The sequence below is a fragment of the Stenella coeruleoalba genome (genome assembly GCF_951394435.1).
Source record: "Stenella coeruleoalba genome assembly, chromosome: 17".
In the NCBI taxonomy this organism is placed as follows: domain Eukaryota; kingdom Metazoa; phylum Chordata; class Mammalia; order Artiodactyla; family Delphinidae; genus Stenella; species Stenella coeruleoalba.
The window spans coordinates 38,093,001-38,105,490 of record NC_137163.1 but is presented as its reverse complement, the minus strand read 5'-3'; the positions used below and the strand labels follow the sequence as shown (position 1 = coordinate 38,105,490).

Sequence of the window (12,490 nt, the reverse complement as noted above, 5' to 3'; positions counted from 1 at the left end):
GCTCTACCCCCAGCTCCAGGAATTACAACTTACATGACGTTGAACCAGTTATCCAAACTTTCTTGGGCTCTTTTTATCTCATCTGGAAAATGCAGATAATAATAGAATTGTGATGATGTGTCTAAATGTTCCAGCACTGTGTTTGGCGTGTGGTATGTGCTCAGCAAAACAAAGTCCCAAAGCATACTTAGGAAGAGACAGCTCCTCCCACCAGAGGACCACTCCAAGGTACAGCCCATCCAACCTGCCACCTTAACAGGCCAGAGCTCACAAGACTAACACGTCCACCAGCCCAAACTACTTGTCAAACACCTCCTATGTGTATGCAGTTGGGATTCAACAGTGAACAAAGATCCTTGAAAGCTTACAGTCCAAAGCAAGAAACAAACTCAAAGACAAAATCATAGCCTTGAATTGTGATAAGTGCTATGAGGGAAAAGAAGGAATAGAGTGGGCAGTGGGGGTGGGAATACCATTTTATCAGGAAGTCAGATAAGACCTCCTGCTGAAAGAATGACACGTGACCATGGAGGAGCTCAGTGACCCTCCAATGTTGGTTGGATGAGTAAATGCCCCCTACCCCAGAGGTGGCTCTGACAGTAAGATGAGTTCTCAGGGCAGAAGATGAAGAGTTCTGATGATGATACACTCAGGCCCTACAACCTCACTGCCTGAGGGACAGTCAGCCCGGTCTCGCTCCTCTCTCCCCCTAAGTGTTCTGAACGTTCTCATAAGGTATCTGGTACCATAGCACTAGGCGATGCAGCACCGGGCTTTGATGATCATATGTGTCCTAGAATCTTAGAATTCAGGCTACTTGATACTGAAGCTCAAGGCGCCTCTCCGCTAGATCCGCTCCTTGGATTCCATCCTGCAGGGCACTCTCTTGTCCAGCTTCTTTTCAGTGACATCATTCTTTTAGAGACTGACTTTGTTCTAACCCAATTTTTTGAAGTCATTTGAATTCAAGGGACCTCTTAGCAGATCTCAGACTATTATACACATTCATGTATAAAGACAGAGAAAGATCCCAGGAAAGTCATTACCAGAATAACATCGGCTTGGCTTTTTGTTTTCTATTATAGACCTGTGTGCTGTGGAATATTACTAAAGCAGAGCATACCTAGTACATTTCCAACATTCTTCACTTGCTTTCCAGCTCACTTCCATTTTCCTACTTTATTTCCAGTATGCTGTGAGAGTAATTTAGTGTACTTTTTGCCTGAGGCTTTGTGCAGGTAATAGCTTCCTTCCCCCACTATCCTTTAATCCATTTGTATTAGGTTCATGCTTCTCCTTCACTTGAAATTATTCCCAGTCTCTGCTCCTGGGCATTTCCAACCTCTCTGTAATTTGTCAGCAATGCCTTCATGAATCATTAAGGACCGTTCATTTGCTCACTTGTTCAGTACTTCATGAGCACCTACTATGTGTAAGCCCTTGAGCTACGGGAATGCGAAAATGATTAAGACACACTGTTAATTACTATTCTGTGGTCTCAAGGATCTCATAGTCTCTGGTGGGAGCAGACAGGGAAACAGACAAGAACAAGACACTCCATTAGGTACTATGAATCGAAGTATGAACAAAATATTGTGGAAATAAAGAGAAGGGAGGGACTAATTCAGCCCTGAAAGATTAAAAACTACAGCCCAGGCAAAAATATCTGAGCTGTATCTAAGCACCAGAGAGGGTGCACGAGGGTGTTCCCCCTAGCAAATGGTGTGTGCCAATGTGCAGGGCGTGAAGCAGCACCACGGTGTCCACAGAACCCACAGTGGTTCACGCCAGCTGGTGCGCAACACATGGGGCAATGGGAGAAAATCAGGGACAAAGATGAGAGGAGTGTGCTGAAAGTGAGTTTGGAGCAAAATGCGGGTCAATTATGTAGCCAAATGAAAGATGACTGTAATTGTAAGACATTAAATAAATAAAATTCCACAAGTCCATAGTGATAGTAAACAGAAAATAAAGAAAAACATGTCCTTATTTGAAAGCATTAGAGGTGATTATTATATGCCAACTTCTGATTCTGAAAACTGACAACTAAAGGGAACAAGTTAAGCACTTATACTGCCTTTTCAGAAGGACGTATAGTTCATCACCAGATGATGAGGGTAAGGTCTTCCTTATAGAATACCAGCTAAGAAATGTGAAGGAAATGCCAAATTTAGAAAATCACTATTTTGTAACCCACGGAGGAATATCTGATTTGGGCAAATACCATCAATGGCTGCTAAAACCTTGGGACGAAAATTTAAGAGAACCGGATATTCTCACAGTGACCAAGTACCATCTCAGAGATTACCTGCTGATTGGAAGAGGAAAACCTATCTTTACAAAGGAAAGATCTAGTGATCACCATCTTAACTAAGAGATCAAACTAACAGCATGATAGCGGGACAACCTGTCATGTACCTTCTGAAGTGACGTCTTATTAAGCACACACCTCATTTACACAGTATTCTTGCCAAAGGTGTTTCATCCAAATCCTCAGTTTTCAAGAAGTACAGAAGACAGAGAAAAAAGTTAAATTACCCCACGAAGCAGCAATCAGACAAATCCAGAATGTGGAACAGCCTATAAGACAACTGGCCTAACTTGTTTAGAAGTTCAATGTCATGGGGGAAAAAAACTGAGTGGATTATTCTTGTTTTAAAAAGAATGAAAAACAGCAAAATGCAATGCCTGAACATTATTAGATCTTGCTTTTAAAACTGGGCTTCCCTGGTGGCGCAGTGGTTGAGAGTCCGCCTGCCGATGCAGGGGACACGGGTTCGTGCCCCGGTCCAGGAGGATCCCACATGCTATGGAGCGGCTGGGCCCATGAGCCATGGCTGCTGAGCCTGCGCGTCCGGAGCCTGTGCTCCGCAACGGGAGAGCCCACAGCAGTGAGAGGCCTGCGTACCGCAAAAAAATAAAATAAAATAAAATAAATAATAAATAAAAACTTTAATACTATAAGATAATCTCGGGAGCAATGGAAAATTCTAAATACAGACTGGATACTAGACGTTATTCGGGAACTGTAACCTTCTGCAGTCTGATCATGGTTTTGTGATTGTGTAGGAGAGTAACCTTATGTTTTTTGAGATACATGCTCAAAAGGGGTGAAACAACCAATTATTTTCAAGTGGTTCAGCAAAATATAAACATACAGACACATGAATAAACGAATATGGCAAAAAGTTAAAAATTACTGAACTTAAATGGTAGGTATATAGGTGATCACTGTACTTTTCTATCAACTTTTATGTGAATTTTCATAATAAAGAAGTTCGAAAGAAAAAAATGTAGGGTCAGATAACGAAGGGCCAGTCATGAGCTTCTTAGGATTTTGGACCTTACTCCTGAAGGCTCTGAACAGATGACTGACAGGATCAAATATACACCTTAGAAAGACTATTGGCTTAATGCATTCACTCCACTAGCATTTACCACCTACACCAAGCGTTGCGTGAACCCTGAGTTAGGTGCTGTGGGAGATAGGAACACCAAAAAGGCACTGCTGGCCAGAAAAGCATTTACCATAAACAGAGGTGAGACACAAAACACGGAGCACGGGTAGAGCTTCCTTGTCAGAAGAGGACGGGGAGAGCTGGGGAAAGCGCAGATGCACACGCCTCCAGGTATTAAGTGGTGTTCCAGGTCACCAGCACAGCCATGCCACCCCAAAAAGGATGAACCTACAAGTGACTAAGATCTCCCAGCAATTCTAGACTTCTGATCTCTTATTCCTTGATGGCAGAATCCCACTCCCATGAGAGATGCTGAAAAGTGCTAGATTTCCTTGAAGAAGAGTGTGGGAGTGTGACCCATTTCTGGCCCAAGGGACCTGACTCAGGTCCCCTGAAATCCACCAGGGACTACCAGCAAAGATTTTCTTCCCTGATAAAGACAGAGAGGACCCCTTTCCCCTCCTTCCTGGTTTAAGTGCAGCCGGATGAGGATGTGGTGCTTGGAGCTAGGGAACCATGAGGGGGACCCAGAGCCCTAATATCCCTGTGCTACTGAAGCAAGCCTGCAACTTCCTATCACTCAACTTCTTGTTATGGGAGAACTTCCTGTTATCTTTCTTTCAAATCACTCATATTTAAGTATTGATACTTATAGCCCCAAACCTCACTCAGCCTCCATCTGCAGCCATGTGCGTCTAGAGCCAATCCTGACCCTGGGACACAGCAGTTAAAGGAAGCCTCGGCCACAGTCTAGGTCACCCAGGCCATCAAGTCACTGCCCCTAGTTGAACTCCACCAGCAGCTGCAGTGTGGGATGGTCAGGAAGGTTCACATTCACATGTCAACTCTGATTGACTGGCAGTGACTAAGGTGCTATGCGGAGGGTTCTGATGCACCGTGTGAAGGGTGAAATACAGGTTCTGTGCAAAGAAGTGCCTAGATTCCTGTGCCAGATACCTGCCCTGGCCTCACATTTATCATCGCATGTATGGACGGAGTTTGGAAGCAGAAGACCTGAGTTTGAGCCCTGGCTCTATTGCTTACTGGTTTTGTGATTTTGGTCAAGTCACTTAACCTCCTCGAGCCATCTTATGGGATAATTGTTATCACTGATAGTGAATGTGCTTTGTAAACCATGAAGCGCCATGTGTGGGAGTTATTTCGTCTTATATTTGTCAAACCTCAACTGAGGACCAGGTTGATAGGACGTAGGGAGAGGAGGAAGGAATTCAAGGTTCCAGCCTTGGACACCTCACCAGAGGGCGCTGATCCAGGCTAAAGAAGCAGGACTAACACAAGGTCAGAGTTTCAGGTGAAGGTGAATCAGCAGAAGTTGAGTTGTGAGCCTAAATGGTGAAATATAGTTGGAGAAGATGTCAAAAGCAGAAGTGAAGATGCTAAGGACAAAGAGATAGAAACCACAGACTGGAGATGGGATCTCTGCTTTTTTTTTTTTTTTTTTACTTCTTCGTCACCAGAGGGATATGTCCCCATCCAGCGGTTAACAGTGGCTCCCCAAGGCTGAGGACCTCAAGGGGTAAGAGGGTAGAAGGAGTTTCCAAAATCTTCAGAGGGGCAAAGGGGGGTGTGGTCCCCTCCCTAGGTGAAGCCACCCCAGGGCAGCGTGCCTCCTTCCCTTGTAGCAAATCAGTGCAGTAAGACCAGAAGGGGAAGCCCAAAGTGTAAGAAGAGACAGTCAGAAGTAGATAGACTTTCGGTAAGCTACAGGTAGCAAGACCATTTACTTTTCTCTTCCCCCCTCCCCTATGGCATAGCACAAACTCACGACATTCCGAAAAAGCCCAGCAAGTAACAAGTTAAGAAATCAGAAGGCCTTTTGCAATAAAACTAGCTGAGAAAGGGGTAAGGGACTCTTAACAAGAATTACTCCAAGAAGCCCTTACTCTCCAGGTTACTAAGAGTCTAAATTGCCTTGTGAAGTCTGACCTAGAGGCCAGAGAATGATCCCCCATATGGATCTAAAACACCGGCCAGCCCCATGCAGGAAAAGGGGAAAAAAAAAAAAAAAAAAAGATTGACGACAATTCCAAGCAAAAGCTGAGAGGAAGCTGAGACCCAGAAGCGGGGCAGAGTTCAAAGCTGTATTTGTCCATCACTTTATCTCTAATGTCTACAACAGAGATGATGAATGAATGGGCCTCTGGGGCGGTGAGGAGCCCCAGATCGGATGGGCTCTGCAAGGTAGTGAAGGGAGGGGTGTGAAAGGGGCCTGGGAAGTGGAGGCTCCACGCCTGTGAAGAAGCAAGTGTGCGAGAGGAACTGGACAGAGCCCCTCCAGTTTGTAGCCCCAGAGGACTCTGCACGGGTCTCAAGAGGACGCTCACACCTGAAGGACAGGCTGCCCTTCATACCCTTTTGCACTCCACCTATCACAAATAGCGAGGCTCTGGGTGTTTAATTTTTTAGTTGAAAACATTCAAAATTGGGAGATTCTACATATTCTGATTCCCCCCATTCCTTTTTGAAGATGGAGCGACACTAGGCCTGCGGGCCCCCAGGTAAACGATCCGGCACTGCCCAACAGCTGCCCCGATTTACACACAACACCCACCTCTTCCCACTGCTCCCAGACACACACACAGGTAAGGCCGTGAAAACACAGAGAAGACGAGCACCTGTAAGCCCAGGAGAGAGGCCTTCAGAAGAAACTAACCCTGCCGACACCTTGATCTCAGACTTCTAAGCCTCCAGAACCGGAAATAAATTTCTGTTAAGTCATCCAGTCTGTGGTATCTTGTTATGGAAGCCCTAGCGAATTAATACATACATCCTTACGAAACAAATATGGGCCACTTCACAAATTTAATTACCAGCCTAGCCCTAAGGCATCTGAAAATACACTATGTTTTAAATTCATTCTTTCATTCAACATTTGAGCACCTACTATGCCCTGAACACTGCACATTTATTGATTCAAGCCCAGTATCTTATAAACCAATTTTATTTTCTTGTCATTTAACAACCCACTTCTGATTTCTTCTAACCATTTTCTGCTGGGAAGCTTTATGTGGCATTTGGTTGTCTGCTGCTGATTCTCCTGATTAATGGAAAATGGTCTTTGTCACGAATCTGTTACGAACGGTATCAGAAATCCTAGTTCTCAACTCCGGCTAGACATCAGAATCATCCGGGATGTTTTTAAAATACCTACACCTGGATCAGTCCCTTCCTCCATTCTGATTTAGTTGGTATTTGTGCGGAGCTCTGCCAGGATGTGTATATTTCTTTAAGCTTCCCAGATAATTCTGATGTGCAACCAAGACAGCACTGTTATTCTAGTTTGAAAGGTCCTTGAAGGTCACCTCCTTTGCTACTCAAAGTACAGTTCGCAACCTGCCAGCACCGGCATCACCTGGAAGTGTGTTAGAATTGCAGAATCTCAGGTTCCACCCTGGACTACTGCATCAAAATTCATATTTTAACAGGATTCCCCACAAAATTCAGAGGTACTCTAAAATTTGAGAAACACTGGATTTCCACTAGAATTACCTGGAAAGCTTGTTAAAAACAAGACTGCCTGGCTTCTTCCCAGAACCACAGAATCACAATCTCTGGTATGGGCTTGGGAATCAGAACTTTATATATGGTTAATGTAGCTAGTCACACATGGGCCTGAGGCTTAGGAATCACTCACGTACGCCATAGCATACATCCCCTCAACTACCCAGCCTCTGCTTAACCTTCCAAGTCATTTTTAAAGATAAAAAAATATAACAGAGAAACAGGCTTTTATTTTTTCCATCACGCATGCAAACTTACAACTATTTAAACTGTTTCAGAACAAAGAAATAATTGCATTATTACCAGTGTGTCAATTACCAAGTAAGACAACCAGTTACTGATTACTGTTGGGAGGTTATTATCACAGAACACAGCAACAATTTCCAAATTATACTTTCAAGCCCAGAGTTATATCATGAGACCAGGACAAGCTGATAATTCTAATAGTCACACAAGTCTCCATCTTACACAGGAAAAAAGACTGATGCTCTGGTGAAAGATCTCAAGTAAGCACCTCATCAAAGACTGATAAGTCTTTATCAACAAACAGTCTCTCCTTCCTTTTGTGGATGCAGGGAAAAGGCAGCATCCCCTTCATCTCTTTTTGAGACTTCTTGTTAATTCCGAAGACTTTCATTCTAAGGCCCACCTCTGGAACTTCATTAGTTAACACGAAAAGCAAAAAACAGACCTGATGTGATAATGATAGTGCACCCCACCACTATCACCACCAACACAGAGTCCCAATCTCCCAAAGCAGTCCTGGTTGAACTGGCACAGGATCTTGGACTTTTGATAAACAATACAGGCAGGGAGAGGGAGACACAGATGAAACCAGGTTGATCATAACTGATAACTGATGTAGCTAGGCGATGGGCACACGGGGTCCAGAGACCATCCTCTCCACTTCCGTGCATGTCTGAAAATGTCCATAACAAAGAAGCAGCAGCTCAAAAAAAAAAAAAAAAAAAAGGCAGATCTGGACAGTTCTATTTTCCCATTAAGCAAAAAATGAGGAAAATGGTTAGATTTACTTAGAGACAAAATAAGCAGCATATACATTAATCTTCCACATACACAAGGCCACACCTAGAACAAAAGAGAAAGCATCCAAAGTAACATTATTCTGTTTTTGTTTGTTTCTATGATTTATAAAATCCACTAATGATGAGAGACTGGACAAAACTTTGGGCATACCCTCACCTAGGCATCGCATTTGCCCACAGCCCTTTAATTCTCCCGTCCCCACCCTGGGGAAGGTCCCTCCCCATCCGCTCCAACACTGAGAGGCAGGAGTGTTCTCCCTGAGGCTCCTCAAGCCATTTCTATCTGCTCTTCCAGGCCCGCTCCACACCAGACTCATTCCCACTCTGTGTTTTTGCTCCAACTCCCCTGCCCAAAACACCCTCTCGACAGCTCTGAGTCAAGACCTCCCTAGCCCCTGGGGAACTCAGAACAAGGTCTTCCATAAGGAAAGGGACGCTGGTGGGTGGAGGGCAAGTGTAGACACAGTCCTACTTTCCCACCCTCAGGGATAAGGGGGAAAGAGGGCACAGGTGAGCCTGGGCAGGGAGGGCCCAGATCAGCTTTTACACCCACAGGAAATGAGCCTTGGAGATTCAGAACAGGTTCTGCCCACCCCCATCCCCATGCCCCAGGAGACAGCCTTGGGATCCCCCACCCTATAAACCAAAGCCTACTTCTACGGGTATTTGAGGGTAGAAGCCAAGAGAGCAAAGGACCGCTAAGGGTGGGAAAGCTGGGGAATGAGGTTCCAGAGGGCGAGAAGCTACCACAGAGGAGGAAACAGCAGGAGGCAACTGGGTCTTAAGGGACAGAGGAAAAGGTCGGAACAGGAGTAACCCTGGTTCACGACACTGCTGCCTGGGGGGTTATTATTCTAGCAGATGCACAGCCATGAAAAGAGTTTTCAACATCAGAATTATAGCGTGAACCCAGGAGTCGGGAGCAGGGTCTGAACCCAGACCCACTTGGCCTTCTGGCTTCCTCTACCCTCTTCCAGCCCAGTGTGTGCGTGTGTACAGCAAGTCCCCAGCTATCTCGCTACCTGTATGTAGAAAACCCTGGTTTTACAATTGTTTTGTTTTCTCTTTCTGAGATGCGGTACTACTGAAACAAAAAAAAAAAAAAAAAAAGGAAGGGAGGGAGGAGTGGTAGACAGGACAGGGAGAGAGGGAGGGAAGGAAGAGTGAGGAAGGAGGCGTGGAGGTGTGAGATGAAGTAGCCACAGGCCCACAGATCAGAAATACCTCTTCCCCAGCAACCCCACTATAGCACTCTGGTCATGTGTGAGGAAGGGATGAGGGGAGTTGATAATCAAGATACCTAGATTATAGGTGAGTCCAGTCCCCACCCTCACCTGGAGCCGCAGCCTGATGACAGTGAACACATGTCCATACATACCAGCCCGCCCATCAGTCCGGCAGCCGGGAGGGTTGCTGGAAGGCTGGGGAGGGTAGGTGTGTGTCTCATACACCGGCAGGGCGCCTGGGTCCACAAGCAGTTCTTGAGGTCCTTGTTGACCAGGAAGCCAACTGGGGCCGATAGCAACCTAGACAAAACTCAATGGCCTCATAGTGACGGGTCATGGTGCAGACCCTGACGAAGGTTCACCAAGAGAAGGGCCCAGAGGCAGGAAGAGATGCATGATGGTACAGAACACGTGGCATACTGCTTCTCACCCTTAACCTCATCTGTGTCCAGGAGGACAGCATGGGCCCCTGGCCAAAGCCAGAGATCTTGTAGATGGCACCTTGGCTGGTGACCCCAGAGCCACGGAACAATCAGTTCTGGCTGATGGCCAATACCATGTGCACAAGCTTCATTTTGCAGTGGCAACAGAAAAGCTTGCCATAGATGGCATGCATGGTCACATGAACCAGCCCAGCAAGTCATGGGCCCTGAAGTAGTAGAGCTTAAGGATGCACTGGTCCTCTTGTTGGATGACTCATGAGTGTCCACGTTAAAGACAGGTGGGAAAGGCCAGAGCCAAGAACAGGGTCCAGGCAACGTAGATAAAGGCAGCACACATCTGAATCATGTGTGTTTAACATATAAACAGTAGGGGTGAGGTCACGTAACATGTGACACTAACGTAAAAAAGCAAGAATGCCATGGGGAGGCAAAAGAACATAATCATAAACACCGTATTCTTGTAACTGAAGTCCAAAGGGAACACAGTGCACAGAGGTCAACATGAAGAGAAGGCAGACAGCCAAACACATGTGGTCAGCCGGGCACGGGTCCAGCAGGAGGTAGTAGGGAGACTTGTGCAGAATCAGTTGGAATTGTTTACCCCAGGCTCTGGGGTCTCCACTGGCTGCCTTGCTGGACATGGCCTGCCCTCCTTTCCTTTCTCCGCTCGGGCCCCTTCACTCATAAGGTAGTACTGCAGGGGATTGGGCCACAACTCCTCGTTGATTATCTCCACAATCTTGTCAGACTCAATGGAGCTGTGGTTTGAAAACCACCCAAAGAAGCTCCGGGTGTCGTCTGGGTTCCCCTGGCTTAGGGACTGAAGATCGTGCCCTGGGAGCCACTGGATTGGAGTAGAACGAGACACCACCTGACCGGAAGGACCACACCCATATTCCTTGATGAGCACCTTATTTTGGAAATAGGGGTTGCGGCCAAAGTAGAACTTGATCTTGTAGCCCAATCTGGCGAGGCCAAGCTCTTCCACCTCCAAGCTGTTCAAGTAGCTGAGTGCCTCTTTATCTTGGTTGTTCAGAAAGGATGCGAGCTGGGGGTGGTTCTGAAAAGCCTGCCCCCAGAAGCCCGGGATATTCTGGATGAGGAGGTTCCTGCGCTCTAAGTGGTGCAGTCGCAACTGCCCAAACTTGCGGGAGAGCCGCAGGTAGGCCCTGTCCGCCTGGGCGTTCATGGTCTCCAGCTTCAGCTGGACGTTCTCCAGTGTATCCATGCTGCCATCTGTTGCCGGGGGCCCTGACCCTGCATCCTTCTCCACCTTCTTTTCCTCTACCACTGGAACGGAGGCAGACTCCCCAGTGGTCCCTCTCTTCGGTTTCCCAACAGCTACGGCCGGAGACGCCCTCCCCACTGCGCTACAGGAAACTGGGGCCTTCTTCCCAGCGGGGCAGCGTCGATTTCCAACGCGAGGAACATTTTTCGGCCTTCCCATGGGCCCCACGGTTCCCACGAAGACAGTGTCTGTCGGCAGGCGCTCCGAGAGGGTTGTGGCCTTCCCCGGGTCGGGCCTGGCTGCGGCCTGCCCGCTATCCCCCTCAGCCCGGGCCCGGAGCGCGAGGCCACAGTCCAGGGGGAGCCGGCAGGCACTCTCTTCCCCGGGCCGGCGGGGCGGCGCGGGCTCAGCGGTTTCAGCGGTTTCCAGGCCACCCCAACCCGCGCCAGCCTGCACCTGTGCCTCCTGGGTCTCCTCCCCGAGCCTCTGGCACTGTGGGGGGTCCGGGTCGCGTGAGGCGTCGTCAGGAGTAGCGCGGACTCGGCCTTTGGCGCGGCCTTTGCCACGGTTTTTGGCGCGGCCGGACTTTTTACCCCTACTTCGGCCGCTCATGATGGTAACGGACTCAACTTCAAACGCACGCTCCGGCCTGCGGCCCCTGGCGCCTGCTCGCTGTCCCTACCGAACGGGCCTCTCCATGGCAACCGCCGACGTCACGACTGCACGACGGTACCGTAGCGCGAGGACTGGATGCGCCCGGTGATTGGCTCCAGTGCCGCAGCTGCGCACCAGCCGACCCTCACAGACGCCCCCACCCCCATCTCACCCCAGCTCGCTCTCACTGTTCGAGAGGGCAGTCCTTTCGTTTAGTTTCTTCTCGTTGGTCTCAGCTGTGCCCTCGCGGTCCTCTTATACAAGACACCCTCAAGACAGCCATCATGTCAGTTCCCCCACCATATACTTTCTAAGCCTAATATCTAAAGTTCCTTCAGTTATCTTCTGTGACATCTATCATGATGAAACTGCTCCTGGTCTCTATGTCTCATCTTTGAAAGCCTTTGCTGAGGGATTTGCCCAGGTACCTTAACTCCAGGGACTTTAAAGGTAGGTACCGTAATGCCAGGCCACAAAGCGATGTGATACGTGGTGGGATGTTAGTACTAACTACTTTAAAAAAAAAAAAATAGCAACTGCTATTTTATGAGTATCATTATGTGTCAGGCACTTTACTATGTGCCTTATATGCATTTTCTCAATATGTTAAGGAGGTATTGTTATCATTCTCATTTTCCAGATGAGAAAACTGTGGCTCAGAGATGCCGAGGAACATTCCTGAGGTAACGCAATAAGGCATGGAAGCACAATTCTAACCCAATTCTGACTCATAACCTTTATTTTATATTCACAGGTGTCTAATCCTTCCAGACCTGCTCAGCTGTAAATTACTGCCTTAGCGCTTAAGAAGGCCAGCCTTGCCTGTTAAACCAGCATCAGCTGAGCACCTCTTCATCCTGGGACCATGACCTGAGTCCTCTAGCTGCCTCAGGCCTAATTTACAGAGCTGGGC

The 12,490-nt window shown here is 47.6% G+C and overlaps 1 protein-coding gene across 2 annotated transcripts; it reads right to left on the bottom strand.

Annotated features, from left to right (window-relative positions):
• Positions 1 to 6,554: 6,554 nt before the first annotated feature.
• TSPYL5 (TSPY like 5) lies at positions 6,555 to 11,684 on the bottom strand. Of its 2 annotated transcripts, none has more exons than XM_079901897.1 (2): positions 9,361 to 11,684; positions 6,555 to 8,069 (listed from the first exon to the last, which is right to left on the bottom strand). In XM_079901897.1, the coding sequence occupies exon 1, from the start codon at positions 11,533 to 11,535 to the stop codon at positions 10,279 to 10,281; it is 1,257 nt and encodes a 418-aa protein (XP_079758023.1). In that variant the 5' UTR covers positions 11,536 to 11,684; the 3' UTR covers positions 6,555 to 8,069; positions 9,361 to 10,278. The 2 variants fall into 2 exon arrangements, with proteins under 2 accessions (XP_079758023.1, XP_079758024.1); XM_079901898.1 differs by having other exon boundaries at positions 6,556 to 8,069; positions 9,405 to 11,684.
• Positions 11,685 to 12,490: the final 806 nt, after the last annotated feature.

Coding starts and splice junctions, on each gene's coding strand:
- TSPYL5 (XM_079901897.1), bottom strand. CDS start 11,535: ATGAGCGGCCGAAGTAGGGGTAAAAAGTCCGGCCGCGCCAAAAACCGT.